Consider the following 21,164-nt stretch of genomic DNA (forward strand, 5'->3'; position numbering starts at 1 on the left):
CTGCGGTCCATGTGGGTCCTAATGCCCCAGTATAGTGACAGGGACACTATACTGTAAACAAGCGCCGTCTTTCGGATGAGACGTAAAACCGAGGTCCTGACTCTCTGTGGTCATTAAAAATCCCAGGGTGTTTCTCGAAAAGTGTAGGGGTGTAACCCCGGCGTCCTGGCCAAATTTCCCAAGCCTCCTAATAATCCCCCTCTATGAGGTTGGAATATTCTCGGTCGCATTTAATGGCAACGTCAGCTCAAAGATTTGGTTCAAACCACCAAATGGAGACGAGCGTGCCAACAAGTGGACCCTGTTGATGCGGGATTAACGCTAGAATGAGAGAATAAAGTGTAATATGTTCAAGAAATCCAATTATTAAACTAAAAAACAGATTTAATGAAGCTACTGATATTTCAGTAATATCTAATGCATCTAATGCAACCCAAGTGTCACCTATTGAACTGTATTGAGCAGTGAAGGGGTGAAAGTGGCCTGCTGCACCAAACTATAGTATTCTACAGTGTGTTTTCTGCTCATTCTGAGTTTTGATGTACATTTTAGATGGCTGAATCTGTACATATTCATATAATGTATATTCAATTACTACTTGCTTTCAGTACTGCTAGAAATATTCCCCTTTGATGAATGAAGTCAGGGTAAAATGGTTTTGAGATTAATCTGTAGTACAATTTATTTTACACATGCTGTTAGATTATGATCTCTTTTGGTGGCAGGCTATTACATTTGTAATGTTTCTCATTGGTTTAGGCAGCAGAACACAATGCATCAGAGAACAAAAATGGACATCATGTAACCTGACAAACATAATATAAAACAATAACTGCCAGGGTAATTAATCTTAATTCAACTTAATAATAAAGGGTAATAAATATTAATTTGTTACATAGTGGTTACTTTTGTTGAAGGTCATTACATTCTAGAAGGTGCTTTCTTAAGAGAAAATTGAATTTGCAGCTTTCATTTTGCTGTCTGTCTCTTGACTTTTGTGTTTTTACGTTTTTTTAATTAGATATCAGCACACCACACCACCCTACTCCTCTTATATTTACAGTCCACTGCATTTTTGTGCTATCGTATCTAACATATTGTGTACTTTTTAATGGTGTAAAATAAAACATTAAATAATTTTATAAAAATCAGTGTTAAGAAGATACTGATGTTTTCTCTTCCTCTCAATTATTTAGTTTATGATGTGGAACAATGATGTGTCATGGCATGGCATGTGTCCATGAAATCCTTTTGTGTATTCATAATACATTGATGGATTGTATGAGGATGGACAACTGAAATGACTGCCATTTCTTTGAGACATGCAGAAATAAAATGTAAAATAGTTCACTATCAATTGTTATCAGAGTCATTCTAAATTGTAGGATTTAGAGTTGTCTATGGAGGAACTTCCTGTATCCCAACGAAGTAAATTCTGAGTTGATTATTAGAGCATTAGTGTAAACATTAGGGTCTGACAGATCTGGTTTCATAACTGGGGGAGTGGGTTCAAGCTTCCACTGCATACACTGCTTGAGCAACATACTTTAACTCCTTAATTTAAATTTGTTTTCTTTTATGTTGAATTTAATTCATTTGACTTTTGTTTTTGATAAGGCTATCACTTTCTTTTTGACAACTTTTTGAGAATTCTTTGGTGAGTGAACTACATTTCTCAACCTTACCAGATTGAGATACCTTATAAAAGTATCTTGCATGCTCTTCCTACTGTATGTTTGTCCCATAGATATGCAAGATATGCTGGGTAGGTTAATTAGTGTCTTGTTCTTGCTTGGTTTTTGTATGCACTATGATAGACTGGTGTCCCATCCAGGGTAAAATCCTGTCTTGCGTCCAGTTGTTCTAGGATAGGTTCAGGTTAACTGTAAGCCTTACCAGGGATAAGAAGCTTCCTGATAATGGATAAATGAAAGGAGTTTACTGTATCCCTTGTAAATCCCCTGTAGATGTTGTCTTCTAAAGCTTGTCTGTGGGATGCAGTGGCCAACTATTTGCTTAATTTTCAGATTTTTTTTAGGAAATACAGTTAAGATGTAGTAGGGTGTTTCCAGTTTTCTGGGATATTCTAGATTTTAGAAAGATATTCCTTATTCTTACATAGTTTAATGATGACTCAAGTTTGGCCTCTCACAGCAGAAGAAATGTAGAGTCTAACTACAGAGAAAAAGGTGTTGGAGCTTGGTCTAGAGCCTCCAAATTCCCTTTTTCAGAGTCTGGCATTCTGTCCTATCTTGACATTATTTACAGTATATAGCACTCAGTATTACTGAGATCCCTAGTGCCAAGAATGGGGTCAGTGAAGGCTGGAACGTTGCTTTTAATGCAGTCAGATTCTTACAGCACAGAGCTTCGCTTGTAGCTGTCTAACTGAGAGGGGAGTACCCCTGATGGTGAGGCATACTGAAGGAATGTTGTATTACATTGTTCTGATTTTGTTCTGTTTTTTTTTTTTTCCAAAAGGAATCATCATTAGCTAGACTACAACTTTTGGAAGAAATACACTTTAATCTGAAGTAAAGCAGATGTTATTTAGTGGTTAAATACAGTAAATAGAGACCAGTGATGAAGCAGATAATTTCTCAATCTACTGACTGCTAAGGAAGATCTGCAGTTTGTCATGGAAGCAGTTATAACTGAGCCCCACTTACTGTGTTTATTATCTCTTAGAGCAGACTCCTCCATCTTTTTTTTTCCCACTAGAGGCATAAAAGCAATGTTTAAATATCTACCAAGATTCTTTTTTCAGTTAGGAAATTGTGTTCTTGTGTCTTTGGCCTTCATTATGCAGATTTACTGTGGTTTAGGTTTACCTAATTAAGAAGGATTAAAACATTTTAATTTATATACAATTCAATATCATGAATGACCAAATACATACAACATTAGATTGTGTAATTAATAGTGTTACACTTTTCTCTTAATCTTTATCTAATTAAAAAATAAACATCAGCCTTTTCCAAACAAATTTGGGATTTGGCTTTATATCTTGCATTTAAAAAGGCACTAAGTCAATATCAGGAGTGTGTTTTGTAACACTTCTAATATAAAAATCTGGCATAGCAGTTAATGAAACGTCTCAAGCTCTGAATAACACGGACATGTAACTCATGGCCAAAATCCTATGGCTTGGAAAAACTCTTTATCCAAAATAAAACAGAGAAGAGCTGTGTCATTATAACAGAAATATCTTTATTACCCAGTAGTTTCTCATCAACATAATTAATATCAGATAACTACAGTATATATGAGAATACAAGTGTTTGATGTTGAGATTTTGTGTTTATTTACATTTTAACAATAATTTATAAATATTTGCATAAAAACTGTGTATCCTTTCTCTGAAACCCTGCAACACTAAAGAAACTAAAAGTGAAGCAATGTAAAAATGTACTGTAAATATATTTTGTTGAATGGCAAACAACTAATGGATATAAAGTTTTCTGTTGCAGTTATAAACATTTATAGAGAAATAAGATTAATAGATTTTGGTGGATTTTATTTGCAAAGAAATGAATTGCTAAAGGGCCATGATATGATTTAGTGCTGATCATGTGTTTTACCCCTAATGCTGCTGTGAAGACGAGGCTCAGTGTACAATCTCCAATGCCCACCACCATTTAAAATCAAAAGGCTTTGGCTCTATGACCCTCATACCATCACACCACCAGGATTAGGAACTGTACACATTTAATTTTCTTTACTTCAGAACATGTAGAACACGTAGTATCAGAACTGTAGTGTTTCCATGGTTTGAATTTATTAAAAGAATTAGAAATTGGGACGGTAAACCCAGAAAGCACCTTAAGGCTTTCAGCACAATGGCAACCTGTACACATAGAGTCAATGCCCCGTCTGATGGTGAGGGCGTGAGGCTAACAAAACCCGGAAAAAAAATGAAAAGGGAAAAAAACAAAAGGAAAAAAAGAAAGTGTGTTGCTGTGCGGCATCCAGACTGGACTTACTATTTTTCAGGGTCCAGTCTGGGAAAAAGAACCCCTTGGCACAGGAAGAGGTGTTAGTGGGGCCAGCAGGGGGCGCTCACCCTACGGTCCATGTGGGTCCTAATGCCCCAGTATAGTGACGGGGACACTATACTGTAAACTGGCACCGTCCTTCGGATGAGACATAAAACCGAGGTCCTGACTATCTTTGGTCATTAAAAATTCCAGGGCGTTTCTCGAAAAGAGTAGGGGTGTAACCCCGGCGTCCTGGCCAAATTTCCCATTGGTCCTTACCAATCATGGCCTCCTAATAATCCTCCTCTATGAATTGGCTGTAGTAATGTAGCCAATATAGAGAAACATGATCAGATTTTCCCCGCTTCAGAAAAAAAAGATCTAAAGTATACTAGTTTGTCACTAGCATACTTTTAATACAGTCTTTGCTGTGCTCTTGAGATCCTTGTGATATTTCGAGCTCTGGTTGAATGATAAGTGTCACAGTTTAAATCTCTCTCTCTCTCTCAATTCAATTCAAGGTGCTTTATTAGCATGACAGATGGGTACAATCAGTGTTGGGTATTTACTTTGCTTTGAGATGCCACTTTTAAAGGTGATATATAAAATCAAGGCTTTAACTTGCTTTAACTCCGCAAGTCTGAGTTCTTGTGTCTGTCCTATCCGAACCTGAAAGTATTACAATATGTATCTTTATAGCAGGTGGTGTACAGCTTTTTAGTATAGATTACACTTTTCTAAAATGTATTTAAAAAATAAAAACCATTACAATGTTATCTTTCCACGTTTGATCCCAAGATCCCAAGAAAAATAAATCTAAACGGGGAGAAAGCTATGCTGAAAGTTTATTAAGATACTTAGAAGACAAAGACATCAATTTATGTTGCATTTGTCTGATTGTGAATCAAAAATCACATATATATAAACCCGCGTTTGCGATTTAAATCAAAACGTGATTTAAATCAATATGTTTATATTGTAATGCCTAGGTGACTATTCATTGTTATTAAAGTGACTTAAATTCGATCATGTTATTTAGAAATATAAATTTGTTTGGTGCGAGTGAGTTTTTATTTAATCTCTGACTCAGGGAAACGTTTCATTTTTTCAAAGAAATGTTTGTTAAAATAAATTCATGGCTCCAGTAGTATTCAATCACAGCCCATGTGACATGGGAGTCAGGAACCTAACCCACTGCACCACCAGCAAGGTCACATGCAGAGTGCTGAAAAAGCACTACAGAAACATTATCAACAGTACATGCGGTACATGAATATAATTATATCGTTATTAATTTCTTTAGATACGCGATTCCATATTATATTCCCTTTTAATCAAATTCTAAAAGTATGCTTGTTGACTCCGGTATCACGTTAAAGACTTCGATGCTTAAAATGTTTAGGGAGAAATGGAATACTGGTGTGTATGTTTTCTTTAAAGTACCGAGACCAGCCATATACTGTATGCTTACATTCCAAAATTAATATTGTTTATGGCCTTCACACGCGTTACAGTATGCTCCTATTCTTTTTATGCTCAGGAACTAAGATTTCCCTTCAGTGGTAAAATTCCATATAAATATTCAATACTTAAACGGGCAAAGTTAAGACATTAAATATACATACTGTATACAGTACAGTTTGCATACGGTAATATGTTTATGTTCCTAAATCAATCTCTTTTATGAGCATGTGAAAGGCATGGTGAATCGATTCTCAAAAATTACTGTACTTTGCACAATTGGAAACAAATGCGTGATTGCGAAATGCTGTGGTGTTACTTTAACAAAGACGGTCAATGAAAAAAAGAATGTGGACCAGGGAAATACTTTGAGTTTACAGCTTGTCCAAGGTCATTCATTATTAATACTATTAGTAATATCTTCGTTAAAGACTTTGATGGCGACAGCTCAAACATGAGAGGTTGAGCTTTATTAGCTCCAACTTGCAGATATTCCGGATACTATTATTTTACTTGCGGTATTTTAGGAGAATTTACGGTAACTCGCAGTAGACTGCGTAAAGCGCACCGCAAAATAATGCGGTATCGCCTGCGCATTTTGAATGGCTGCATCTGTATATTACTCATTATTGAGTATTATAATCAACCTTGTGAACCAGTCTCATACATATACAGTACATCCATATGCTCAAAAGGCATGTAGAAAATTGTTTTCTTAAATTAGTCTTCACCAGACGCTTTGAAAATCCTGAGTATTATAATGTGAACATTGAATGCATACTCATCCATTTTAGAATGCTTGTCCAAGTGCAATCTGGATGGTATTTTTAAGTGCCATCAGCAGAGAAATACTGGATCCGATTGGAACATATCCAATCCCTGCCTCTGGCTCTGTGCAAAAGCAATTTTTTTCAGCTCAAGAGAAGTGAAAAAAAAATGGTTTTACTTTGCCTTGCACTGAAGATGAAATGTGTTTGAATTTGGACCAGCTATGAATGTTTTTAAGATGGGAAGAAATGTAAAAAAATATATGCTTGCCATTATTCTGAATAGTCCATGATATTCAGTGGTGTTGACAAAAGTTTGATTGTATTAGTTCATTGATCTGACAAGATGAATGATCAACTGGGAGCAGGTCACAAAATGTCTTGTCGTAGAGAATCTCTTGGTCATGATTCTGTTTACATAGATCTCTCAGTCCGGTAGTTCTTTTCAGTTGACTTTATTCCAGTTATGTTCGAACAGCAATAGTTGCAGTCACAATATTGGTTAGCTGTCATGTTGCCAGGGTATTAGCACATTTTAAATTATTGAGCAGAGCCTGTTAAGCTGCTTCGTCATGGGTGCCGATTGCTTGTGCTGTCATCAGGGGATGTGTCTGTCTCCATGTGAAATATTCCTCATTGGTGCTCACACTGACCCTGTTAATGGTTATGACAGGTGGCTTGCATCTGGGGTTGAATTCCACACATCTCTCCCTCTTTGAGACGTAGTTTAAGAAGTGTCACTCTGAGCAGTTCATCACTGGAGGTGACATGATGAGTCTATATGATGCCGTGCTTTGTGTTAACGAATAAGCCCATCCAATCCAAATTGTCAGTGTTCCAAGTTATAGCTGCATTCCTAAGAAACTGACTCAAAGGAGTTAAGAAGTGCCAGGGTTATTTTCTGTTCATGGCAAGGGAAAGATTATTATCATTTTTATGAACAGTTAATTCTAAACACGCAGTAAATAGCTTTGCTGCTACAAGGCCATACAACATTTTTCATACTTCATAGCACAGTGTTTACATTAGAATCAGCATAATTTATGACAGGGTCTGATCTCACTGAACAACACTCTGCTTACTCTGCTCGGTAGAGCTGAAATCACAGTTCTCCCAATGAGAACCTTTTTAGGTTGAGACAATTGGAAGACTCCCAGGACATACGGAACTTTTATATTAAGGTTCCTAAGTTGTTTATGGTGTTTATGTATTTCTTTAAATGGCTAAAGCAAAACATTTAGGCAAATCTACATTCAGGTTAAACTTTGCTCCATTGTAGTAATTTCTTCTTTCTATCCAAAATAATTTTTGGTATTTTATGTTATTATGTCATCAAACTTTTTATATATATATACAGTGTATATAGATATGCATTTATGTTCAGTCTATCCATACCTTTTATTTTTAAACTTGTATATTTCTTTGTAAATTCCATTTTTAATTATTGCAAGTCAAATGTTAGTGCATTCTGTTATTTTGTTTTAAGTTGAACGGTGATTGTTTTAGCATTTGCAGATTATTTGTCGAGCTTTTGTTTGTAACAAATGTAGCAGTCCTGTGTACAGAGCCCAGTATTGTGTCATGTTCAAACTATAAATAGCACATTATAAATGTAACATCTGGTGAACCAAAACCATTCTATTTGTATAAAATGCAGAAACAATCCTTGGGTTTCTAGACCCCATTTTCATCACCGATCATCTGCAGGCAATCAATTAGTCATGCACAACAGTGAATTGCTACAAAAATAAAAGGTGAAATAAAACAAAAGTGAAATGAAAGAACTAAGATGAATAGTGACACTTGTTCATTCTATAATATGTTGAAGTGCCGTTTGTTTCTAGTTTTTTTTCTTTCTCTGATAGTATTGTACATGCTTTCTATTTTTAAGGTAGGTTTTTAAGTAATTACATTCTTACATTCATAATTAAGAATGTAGATGCATTCCTAGAGGTCTGTTTCTGATATCCATTAAAATAAGTTGTCAAAGTTGTAAAAAATTGTCATTGAAACTGATTATGCAAAATGATTTAAATGAGTTTTTATTATACAGTTAAGAACAAATATACAACATCACGATTTTATAAAAAGTGAAGCTTACAGAAAGGATTTTTGTCTTTCAGTACAGAAAATAAGTAATCCTATAATGTAGCTGGCTAACTAATGTACTTCAGGACTCCTTGACTGAGTACCATCAGGACTAATACACTTGAATGGAACCGTGTCCTACAGTAAATGCCCACAATCAAAAAGCCCAGTATTTTAAAATTATGCACAGTACAGACAGGAATCTCTAAGCTTTGGGGTGCTATAAGGATACCAGCTGAAGCTGTGGCTGGTTAATACTATAAAATGTGTAATGTTAATGCAGATAAAATGTGTAATTGATTAAATAATTCATTTGTTATATACAGTATATTGTGGGGTAAATGAAATGGAGGTATAATAAGTGAAATTAAAACTGTTTTTTATCTCCAATAAACAAGTATCAAATTTCATAAATGGCTAACTTTAACTGGCACTGCAAATAGTTGCTCTAGTGGAATATCATCTAGCAAATTGAACATTGGCCTTTAGTTTCTATAGAGGTGTAGGATCTAAGGCAATTCCTGTGAGTTAAAAAAATCTGTGATCTTGCCTATACAGATCTTGTCTATACAGTATGTGTGTTTCAGAAGTATAGAAATGTGTGTCCTGGAAGACATTATTGCACTCCACTGAGTTAAGGAACTGCTTTATTGTTCTTAAACAATTTTATGGAAGAAAACATTTGTTTTAGTCTTAGTCCATGTTACCTTTTAGGACAGTACATGTATGTCATTGGGATATAATCCTGGCTATTTTACAATGCTGTAAAGCTAAAGAGCTGGTTCTTGAATATTATACATTTGACTTATAAAATGCTAGAATATTTGACATAATTTTGCCTAGTCAATAAAGATAACTCCATGTAGTTATATAAAACATCTAAAACATCAAACATCTAAAACCCCATTTGACAAACTAAAGATAAATATATTATTTTGATTTAGATATTTAAATCACTTAAATTAAAATTATTAATGACTTTTTAGAAACTATTTTTATCTGCAGCTACAGTACTAACGTTTTTTTAGTTCCATAATTCCATAAATCCCTATTAAGATGATTTTATAAAGTGCTACATTTTTTAACAACAATAACAATAGCAAGTATTCATAAAGGTTAAAAAAGCTTTTTTAAAAGTATATAAACTTAATATAGTTAGAAGGAGCATGTCAAAACGTTCCCAAAATAACCGAGTTAAAGACTTTGATGCAGAAAAAGTTTATGAAGAAGGTAGAATACTGTTGTGAATGTTATTTTTTTATTTGTAGTTACCACTACCAGCTATGTACAGTATGTAAATATATATAATATATTGACATTAAATATTGACATTCAGAGATGTTATTTTTGTTGTTACCACAAATTTCCTTTAGTTACAAAATTCCATATTAATATTCCATATTAAGTGGATTTAAAGATGTGTAGCAAAGCAGGGATTGGAAACACGGATGAATTCCCCAGGGGCGTGGTCATCTCATTTAGGAGAACTACTGTACATTCTTCATATTCTCACTGGGAAAACTGTAATTGTCTGCACCCGAAGACTCTAACTCCCTATAAAAGCAGTTCCTAAACAGTGGGTATTCAGAAAGACAATATAGAGATAAAGGTTTTTGTTAAGTACTACAAATCAGCAAAGACTTACAGTATGGTGGGATCAAACTGGTAGCAGCCTCAGTTGTTTTCCATGTCAGGATGCCTGTAAGTAAGAAGACGGTTAACGAGTGCACCTGGCTGAACAGAATCAAACGAGAGAGGTTATTGTAACTGCTATCTGGGGAAGATACAATTATGGTTCGTGTAGAGACCCCTTGCCACACAATCAAAAAGGGAGATCTTTCACAAGACGATAAAGAAGTAGGGAAACAGATTAAATGAAGCAACATCACTAGCATCGAACGCATCACAAGTGCCACCTTTCGATCGACTTTGGCCAGTGAATCACATAACGTACCACGCTGCATACTAAAAAATGGCATGCATTCTGAGTGGCTGCATCTGTACCTCCATTATCACTGCCTCTATTAGTGTTAATTTTTCATAGCTCTCTTTTTCCTTTTTTTGGTGTTTGTCTGCCTGTGACGCTAAGTATGTACAGTACCAAGGGCACGCTCATCACAGGTTGTAGTTGTGCATCCTGCTACTATTTACAGTATGTTGAAGGCAAGATACAATGAAAAATGTCATGTAAGCTCTCAGCCAGTGAGGGTAAGGAATGATATGTTCAGTTCTTTTGTTTTTAAACTAGGTGTTCACAGCACCAAAAATTCCACAACCTTAATAACTTGGTAAAGAACTAGAATCTTCATCACATTTTATATAAATATGCAAAAATTACTTTTTTCCATAGAGCAGTACATTATCTCCTTCTTTTGGTTTCCTTTTTGAAGCTGGACAGCTAGTTAACTGTAGAGATCGATTGTTTCAATGTATTTTTAACCAATACAAACGTTCTTTTATACAGTACACAGAAATGCAAAGTAAAACATTAAGTTATTTTTCAGGATTACAAAAAAAAGACAAACCATAACGCTTACTGTAAAATTTCTGTTCAAACATGGTTAAAACTGGTTTGTTTGAAGGCAGTTTTTCTTATTTTAAAGGTACTGTATCAAATTAGATATTTCTACATTTGTTATATCTGAAGCTTGCCCTGTTTTCCAGTCTGTTACCTTCATCTGTTATACAGTACCACCTACCTATGATTCATCTTTGCTTGAGTCACAAAAACTAATTTGCCAGAATCCCAACTCCTACAGTCTAACCACTTGAAGTTGCAGGCATGCTATATTTTTACTCGCTTGCTCTGCACAGTGATGACACTTAAGAGAAACAGTCAGTGGTATTTTGGCTCATTATTTGAGTTGCAGAAACATTCACAGCTCAGTTGTTTGGTATTTCCTTTTTTATAGGTAAATGGAAATAAGGAGTCATTAATGACTTTTAAGGTCCAGTGGGGACCTTGAGCCTTTGAAAAATCTCTGTTGTGATGCCTCCAGCTTTTTGTTTACTGTATCACCAGACTGAGTCTGCATATGTTCCATAAATTTTCCATCTGTTGTGTATGGTAGAAAAATTACATCACTGGTAAAATTGGATTTAAACATTGACAAAATATATAGCCTATAAGAAATTCCTAAGATAAATAAAATAAAATAAAATTATATTATAAATAAAAGTATTATTTATCTGCATTTGAAAAATATTTATAAATATTTGAAAAATATGTATACTGTAAATATTTCAGTGAAGAGAAACAAAAATCAACAGAAAGAGAAATTAATTAAATTAGCCATTTAATTTAATTAAATTGCTTTCAATTAATTGGTAAATTAATACATTAATAAATGATATGAAAATACCTAGTGATTTCCAAACTATTCCCATATTTTCTGTATGCAATATTTTAACAAGAAATCTAACATGCTAATTATCATATCCTAACAGCCTTTGTACAAACTGTAAGGCATAATTTACAGATGCAGATTATTAAAGTAATTTTCTTCCCTACTCATATTAAGCCTTATACTTTTCTTCAAAGTGGACGATTCTGCAGCTTATAGATATTGTACTGTATATACTCTTTCAAGATTTAATGTAAATGTATAATGTTTTTTTAATTCACACTATCAACTGTTACATTTTTCAGGTGTTTTTCTGATTCTGTCAGTTTTAGAAATAGATAAAATAGCCCTAAAATAACTTACCCATGGAAGTGTGATAAATTTAAAGATGTGTATTTGTGCACATTTCAATTTGAGAATAAAAGAACTATTATAATAAATCACAAGACCGGTTTTAAGCATATCCTAACTCCAACAGGTTAGATAGACTATATTTGCACATGGAATTAAGTTTAGCGTAGTAAAATGTTCAGTAACAGCCAATAGTTTCTAACTAAACAGTGTAATGTTTTTCACTGCTTAAACAGGGTAGTTCTAAAAGGTCTGATCCTAATTTCTGTAGCAAGAACCATGTTTGCTGTTCTCTTTCTAGTGTATGCTGAGTGTTCTTAGACTGTCCCAGCATTTTCTATTATTTCATGATATTATTTATTCGTGCATACAAATAATGGATACTAAACTTTTTGATAAATTTATGGATAATAAAACCTTTTGCTGTTGTAGGTTTTATAACTCAAGACAACCCTTTAAATATGCATTTTTACATTTTTTTAAGTGTTTCATTCAGTATCACTGAAGCACATCTTTAAAATATTGAAATTATCCTGCTGATGGGTACTGTTAAATCAAAATCACATATCACTGATCTTACTGTGTGTTTTCCTAGGTTGGCTGCAAAGCTGCAATTGTCTTCTTCCAATACTGTATTATGGCCAACTTCTTCTGGCTTCTGGTTGAAGGTCTTTACCTGCATACTCTACTGGCCATTTCATTCTTTTCTGAGCGGAAGTATTTCTGGTGTTACATCTTGATTGGTTGGGGTAGGTTTCTATTTATTATTACTTTTTATAAAAATTTAACTATGACTCATATAAATGTTTTCCAGAGGGATACAATATTAATAAAGTGAATTCAAATGATTTTTGCTGACCTAGAAATGAGTGGCCTCACTCTTTGTTTCAGATGCTATAATTATATAATCTTCCATTCTTCCAGGAACACCATCAGTATTTATCACAGCTTGGAGCATTGCAAGGGCCTATTTTAATGATATTGGGTGAGTTTATTAAACCTAACTTTGTCATCACCTAAGACTACAATTTTTTTTTCTTATATTTGAAATTGTCACCTGCAACATACTGTACCAATACTTTATTACAGCATTTAATTTGCTTTTGTCATGGAATTTTAGCCACTTGATTTCACATCAATGGAAGGTTAACATAGTTTCTATCAATTGAGCCTGTTACTGCCTTGACATATTCCCCAGGATGCTCAGTATCCTGGAGTTCTCCCACCATGAACGACCAGACTGATGTAGCGGAAATCTCCCCTTTTTTTGGAAAAGGTGCCATGGGGCCGAGAGGAAGAGTAAATTTTGGAATTTACCAGATGTTAAAGAAACAACACGGTGGTTAACATTGCTGCTTCACAGTGCTGGGCCCCTCGTTTCAATTCCTGGGATGCTGTCTTTTTGGAGTTCATTCTTTCCTTGTTTATATGGGTTTTCTCTGGGTGCTCTGGTTTCCTCCCACAATTAAAAGATGTACTGCTGGCTTAATCTGTAAAAAAAAAAGCTTGATCCTAGTGTGTTTATTTGTGTTTGTGTCTGTGTGTGCCTTGTGATGGACTGGCATCCCATCCAGGGCTTAATCCAGCCTTACCCCCAATGCTTCCTTGGGTACATCCTGGATGGGAAGCCAGTCACACGTGCCCCAGCATGTTGCAGGGCAGACACAAACATGCCAAGGCCAAGTGTTTGATCTCAGAAATGCCACCGTGACCCTGAATTGAATAAGCTGTTTTTAAGGATGGTGTGATGTTGATGTGATGCAGACATTAAAGGCAAGCTGCAGGATCTCTGTCACACTCTTGAAACCTGAGTGAGCAGAATGGGCTTGTGGTTATTTGGTTTGTCTTGGTAAATATATATTTTTTTAATCATACAATCTAATATAGGAGATTCTGAAATGTGTTTTCACCCACAGAGATTGAGCAGTGGTGGTCACAAAGATATGAATCACTTATTGTTTAATTCTATTAATTTCCTGATTGATTTGTTTGATTGATTCAGAGTGATTTTAAAGTGCTTTGATTGTGGTCAAATGTTTTTCTTGATTTTCCAGAAGTCACCGTTAAATTTGAAAAGTACAGCAAAATACTGGGAAATTTTCAGAACTTGCCTTCAAAGTGTATTTTTCTCTTCTAATAACATTTAAATCTACCTTCCCCTTCCACATAAGGTGAACTGAGGGGATGGTGCAATAGCAGTGCAATGAAAATGGAGGAGGGTGAAAAACCTGAACTGATTTATACTGCAACACTATTTTTATATTTTGGGGTTAGAAAGAATCAGCAGTGATGAGTGCCTTTCAAACCACAATAAAAGTAAAATGTACACAGTAAAAACCTACAAAATGTCCAGTGCTATTTTCTGTGATGCAGAAAGGGGCAACACAACTTCCAATGAGATGAAACAGCCTTATTACATTGTAAACAAGCAAGCTTGTAAATACATCACTTTTAATCCAATAGGTCTCGACTTCAAGTCAGGTTTTCTAACAAATACAACTTATTTGTTAACTCTGCATGCAGGTCACTTTGGAACTGTTACATCAGAGTGCATCTTATTCAGTATATAACATGGAGGTTCCGTTTGGTTTTGCTTTGCTTCATTTCGCTTTGGTTATCGCTTCGTTTTGCTTTTGGTTCGGCTTTGTTGGTTTGTTTTGTTCTGTGTGTGTGTGTGTTTTCGTATAGCTTCAGCTTTGTTGCTTTGTTGTTTTGTTGGTTTCTGTTAGTTTCTTTGTACTTTCATTTGTTTGTGTTTATCCTTGTTTTGCCATTACCTTGCCCTACCATGTTATATGTTCAACTTTTGTGTTCTTTTGTACCCTGTTCCTGTTGATTACTCTCGTTTTCCCTTATTTGTATTCCTAGTTCACTTGTGTTTTTGTGTGAACTTTTGTGTATAAGGTTAGTTTAGGTTGTTGGGTAAATTCTACACACTTAGTTGATTTTGTATTATTAACACTAGTTTAGTACGGGTTAGTGCCATTTTGGGTAGTCAGTGGAGGTTAGCTAGGTTGAAGACGCCGAAGACCGTGTGTTCTGGGTTTTCTTTTGTAGTCAGGTTAGCTTTCCCTCACTTTCTTAGCCAGCTCCATTTTTGTTTGTTATTTCCTTTTCTTTGGCACCACTCTAGTTCCTTATCCCTGTGTGTTATGGTGTCTTACCAGTCACTTGTTCAACTTTTCATTTTTGCACCCACCTTTGTTATCACGCTTCCTAGTCCCTCACCAGAACCCACCTGCTTCCAAAAGAATTATCCTAAATGTTACACCCCTGTACCCCTAGACACTTGGGGTCGTAACAGGAACATTTCTGCACTGAAATGTCTGTTGCACAACCTGTACTTATTCGCTTGTAGATCGCATTACATTAGCCATTACAATGACTAGTGGGAAGAAACGGCCTTCTCACGTTGCAATTCATGTGAACTCTCACTTTTCCCCGTAGCCAGGCCAGGTTTTTTTGACAATATAGCTGCTATCCAGTACTTTCATTGAGTTTACGATTTTGTGCATAATTTGGAATTTGTAATATTTTGTGATACTGTCAATTTATTTTAATCAAGATTTAATAACTTGTCTGAGGAATTGGGACGGCAGTTCCCCTTTAATTACAAGTGTTGTTTTAACTTGTATTTCTGTTTATTCAGTCTGTTAATAAATATATGTGATTAATTTAAAAAATGCACTTCATATTTGTTTTATCACCTCATATACTGTATAATTTTAACATAATGAACTTTACAAATTCATTTTCATTTTCAAAAGGTTTTGAGCAAAATATTTTGCACATACTGTAAATTCATAGGCACTTATTATGCACAAGAATTACCCAATGTTTATTCTCTCCTTATCTATGTTATGTTTTTTTCCCTGTAATTTAGATGCTGGGACATGATAGTGTATCCATATTGGTGGATTATCAAAGCACCCATTACTGTATCAATAGTGGTAAGTTTAGAACCTGTCAAAGGGTTGTTATTAGTATTAGTGGAAATACTAATAGTAAAAAGAAAAATAAATAACCTTTTTTTTCTAAATATGTGTACAAAGTAGTGTACATCTGGTATTTTTGTTATATGAGAAACATATGAATTGGATGTTTTGAGCATCTAGTTAAACCTTGTAGATTTTGTTAATCCTGAATTATTTTAGAAACATAAAATTAACTTGATATTTTTAATGATTTTAGATTTGATATCAATTTTATATGTGTAAAGAAGCTTCTCCAAAAATGATTTAAAAGTCAGGTGTGGTTTGCATGACGTAATGCATTCAAATCAAATACTTCTGTGTTACAGATAATTACTTAGTGTGTCAACAGTTAGTTCAAATACCAGCATGTTTACAGAATGGCATATACTGTATTGATAAATGTGTTACAAATAGATACCAGGGAATCTCATTCTGTAAAGTACTGTACAGTAACTGTCAGATTAGTGACAGTGCTTGATCTGAGAATACAGTTAACCAGAAGAAGTGAAAGTGAAACCTGAGTAGAGATTGCTGTGTGTGAGAAAGTATTACATTTTTGAAAGCTTAAGGTTACAGTATGAACCCTTATAAAGGTCATAAGGTAGGTTATTGAAAAATCTTAAATACCATTAAGGCTTTGGCTGATAAATCAATTTTAACATTACACTGTCTGAAGAAAACCTTTGTAAGTTTAGAATTGTAAATTTCTTCAGAGAAATGTGGCAAAAGAAAACTTTTTCATAACATACTGAAATTATACAACATGACTTTATTGACATTATTGAAATGATTTTTCATTATACATTTACATTTATTGTAACTCATTTACAGTAGCTAGTAGCCACTGTATTTAAATGAGTGGCTCTCTTGCTACTAATGGGTTAACACCATTTTGGTACACGAAATTCATACAAATACTGTTTACCCCAAACAATGTCTTTTTTGAAGTAATTTATCAGAAATCAACATATACTGTATATAAAGATAATTTTGCTCATGTCATTTGAAATTCCCAGAAAACATCATTATCAATCAAGAGATCAAGAGTTAACAAATAAGAGTAATACCTTAGCAGAATCTGCCATCCTTAGAGTATTTCACAGGGTGGAGCCTCATAGTCTTTCAGGTACGGAAATGCATTGCTGCCACCAAGGAAAAAAAATGCTTGAGCTATCTCGTAATTTCAAGAAAGCAACAATCATATCAGTGTATGAGCAACCTGTTACATTTGCAGTGACAGTACCTACAGTACAAGCTATCGATACGTTGACTGGCACTGGTTTATACACAAGTATGATCATTGCTATCTCATAATTACTTACTGATGAATCAATTTGTTGTTTTTTTCATTGGTGGCAATGTGCTTCCATATTCAGGTATGTGGATTGTGAACTTCTTAAAAATGCAATTCAAATACTTGGAAATGCTTATAACAGACAGAAGAGGTCATTACCTCATAAAAGTTGTCACAGATGAACTATTCTTAAAAAGAAACATATTTACATTAGTTTGCTTTCCATGATACAATCCTTAGAGTTGTCTTTTGATCTGGAGCTTAGTGTAGTTGAACACCTCACTTTTCAGCTGAATAATCAAATTCATGTAATGCTAAATTAAAATTCTGTATATGATTTCAATGAACAAGAAAAAGTCATTTCCAGTGCTAGTTCATTTTTAGATATGACAAGTGAAGGAAAATGTTCAAGCTCCTTGGTCCACAAACAAGTGTGTCTGTGTTCTTTTCAATTAAAAGGTAACTAAGCCTCAGTTCTCATATTTTAAAACTTGATAAAAACATAAATTAAAGATGCAGAGATATGTTTGACTTAAACCTTAAAAAGCAGAAAACAGCTAAGTAAATTATCTGAAAAAATATGAAAGGAAGTAAACTGCAATGTACCATCCATTGACATTGTTCTACTTTGTTGATAGGTGAACTTCATTCTGTTCATTTGCATTATTCGCATATTAGTTCAAAAGATACACTCTCCAGATGTGGGAAGAAAGGAATCCAGCCAATATTTGTAAGTATGATTTAATATCGGTCGGTTGAGAGGTTTCCTTTTTTTATTTTAATTGATTTTATTAAGTTAATCTTGCAGTGTCAGAACAGAATTTGTCAGTTTTAAAAAATATTAAACAGATACTTTTAATCATATGTCTGCTTTATATACTGTATATACTGATGCAAAAAAGAAATAGCACAGTCATTACTAATGGATATATTTTAAAAATATATAAACACAGAAAAAACTATATTAGAGAAAATATGAACAAAATATAAAACAAGGAAAATGGAAGTGCTTTAAGTAAGAAATACAATACAGTATCATATGAAAACACTATGACATTAGTACTTTATTGGTTAAGACATTCCTGCAGTCACACTCCTTTATTCACTGATTGTCATAGTCCTGGCAGTATTGTTGCATAGACATACCATACTCTGCTCAGACTACTGTGGGACAATCCAGGACTCTCTCTGCATAGCAATTGTCATCTGGCAAAGGTTAGCCAGTTGCAAGTGTCTTGATGGCACTGATGACTGGGTCCCACTGATGTTCTTATTTTATAATCTGGCCTTCACACTTTTGACAAAGTCATTCCACTGTGATCAAAGCAAAGTGTGGTCTTATTTTGTTACTGGAAAAAAGACATTTCCAGATTGGCACGCACGAATGAAAAAATTGTTGACTCAAGGACTTTGCTGAACAGGTTGCCCTCAGTCTGCATCAAAAGTTTTTTTTTACGTTAATGAAGATTCCTCCTTTTCCAGCACTACCAGTTGATTTAAAAAATACATAGTTACCACAATGCTCACAACAACTTTCCACAACTTGTCAAATGTTAGGTCTGACAAGGCTATTATAGGCATTCATAACTCAGTAGAATGCTCCACCACTCTCTACTAACATCTCAGAAGTCACTCTGCTGAAACACAGGATAATTATTCCCAGAATTTCTTGTGCTGCAGTTACACTGCACTGCACTGAAAACAATTACACATGTGGGTCATATAGCTGTGATGGTTCTTGGCCATTGGTATGTCACACTTAATGTACAGTAGCTTGTGTCTAATAGATGCAGTTTGCACCAGACTAGTCTGTTGATTATAGCAGCAGAAAATGTAATTCTCCAGGCAACTTCTCTCACAGTCTGCCTTCAATCATCCTGATGGCAAACAAAACATTTTCATTGCTCATTGGTGGGGTGTGATTGAATCTCGACACTACTTTTGCATTAATTAAAAATAATATTTGTCAATGCATATTTATATAGATCATTAGTTCATTTTTTCAATATCCACCCAGCTAAAATGCCAAACGCAGAGCACCTGGTGTTTTTTGTGAAATCACATAACTTGAGTTCATTTTTTTGTTATGTGAAGTATCAATTCTACTTTAAAAAAATCCATGTGCTCACTATTTAAATCTTAAATACATGATGTATGTTCCCAATGAGCTATTGGTTTAAAAGTTAGATTGTTGCATTGTCTTTGTGCATTGGTATATCATGTTTACAAATTGTTCTTCATCCTGAGGTAAAACAGTGGTTCTTCAGAAAGCTTTTCATAGCTTTGCACTACAGTAGGTTCCAGATCCTTTGCTGATAATGGAAAGATATAAGATTATTTCGGAAGTGTATGAGGAACTCTCATGCCATTACTCCATTAAATTCAGCAGATGATGGTAACATATTTAATTAATGCCATAATAAGAATTGGATATTAGTAATGCAAGCTGCATTGCAAGTAATATTCTTTTTGATGTTATAGACGACTGGCAAAATCCACTTTGCTGTTGATTCCTCTCTTTGGGATTCATTACATCATGTTTGCATTCTTTCCTGACAACTTTAAATGGGAAGTGAGACTGGTAATCGACCTTGTCCTTGGGTCATTTCAGGTAAGTAGAGAAAATTGCTCAAAAGCCTGTACTGTATATTAAATGTGCTGAGCATACTGTATACACATACATATGCATGTACAGTAAGTTTGTTTAAAAAAAAACTTTTTTTGGGATAACTTAAATGATTTAGAATAATTGTGATTAGATTATTAGATTAATTTATCATTCATGCCTGATTTACTGATAATAATTATGTAACTGATAATGCATATGTTTTAAATCACCTTCTCTCAGTACAAATGTTGATTGGGCCAAGATGAGGAGGTTACTTGACCTGTTGAATGTCAGGCCTGGAAAGAATTAAGAAAGAAAAACAGAGAAAGGCAGCAATGTACCCTACTTATCAAGAAAACAATTTATTTGAGTTGACTGTTGACTTCAGATCTTTCTGACTTGTAGTGAAGTGAATCAATTCCATTTGTAGTGGTAGCCTCCAGATCTCCAGTACAGACGTATACATTTATCCCACCCTTTGACCTCACATACAATCCTACCTTCACCTCATCTTGACATGTTAATATTACAACAGGACAACACACATCTCCCTGCTGTTCATGTAAAAACAGTTTTCTTAGGAGATGATGTGAGTTTTATCCATGCAGCAAATCCTTGCCACACTTGAGCACACATTATTTTATGAATTAGGATGAAATACGGCATCTTGGGTCCAGGGACCAGACAGATTTTTGTCTTAGCACTGCAATAATGGGACGGGATCGCTGGAGATTGCAACCTGATGCAAAGCATGCATTACAGATGTACAGCTTGTATTGGTTACAGTGGTGGCCACTCATGCAATTAGCCTCTGACTTTCACTGCTGACCCTGTGTTAATCAACCCTGTTTATGACAAATGTTAACCAGCATACCAAATTTACTTTGTCATGTTCAATAAAATGCCTGTGTATCTTCAACAAAAAGGATTCATTCATTTTCCTGGTTTTAACTATATGAATTTGCTGAAATTCATATTGTCTGCTATAAGTGATTTTTTAAGTTCAAGTTTAAAGTATATTTTCACCTAATTTCTGTCTTTGGCATTTCAAAGATCTAAAGGGAAGCTTGCTAGGTCTCTTTTTTGTAAATGTCAATAGGGAGCTTGATGAAGCAGTAAGATTAAAGATGTAACATGTGAGCTGTGACATTTCCAACTTTATACAGGTATCTTCTTCTAATGTTTCTGTGTAAGAGTCCTAACTGTATTGTACAACAATTAAACATATTTGAAATGCAGGTTTGTAGTTTTTGGCAGAAAGTAGTTTTTTTTATTTTTTTTATTAGAGGATAATCCTTAG

At 34.5% G+C, this 21,164-nt stretch overlaps 1 protein-coding gene across 1 annotated transcript in view; it reads left to right on the forward strand.

Moving 5' to 3' along the window:
- Positions 1-21,164, forward strand: part of vipr1b (vasoactive intestinal peptide receptor 1b) — a 93,215-nt gene that overhangs the window by 66,606 nt on the left and 5,445 nt on the right. Inside the window, exons 7-11 of the mRNA XM_015354105.2 lie at positions 12,584-12,737; positions 12,913-12,973; positions 15,872-15,938; positions 17,895-17,986; positions 19,738-19,867. Of these exons, the coding sequence (XP_015209591.1) occupies positions 12,584-12,737; positions 12,913-12,973; positions 15,872-15,938; positions 17,895-17,986; positions 19,738-19,867 (504 nt within the window). The remainder of the gene's footprint in view (positions 1-12,583; positions 12,738-12,912; positions 12,974-15,871; positions 15,939-17,894; positions 17,987-19,737; positions 19,868-21,164) is intronic.

This window comes from Lepisosteus oculatus, chromosome 6 (assembly GCF_040954835.1).
Source record: "Lepisosteus oculatus isolate fLepOcu1 chromosome 6, fLepOcu1.hap2, whole genome shotgun sequence".
NCBI lineage: Eukaryota > Metazoa > Chordata > Actinopteri > Semionotiformes > Lepisosteidae > Lepisosteus > Lepisosteus oculatus.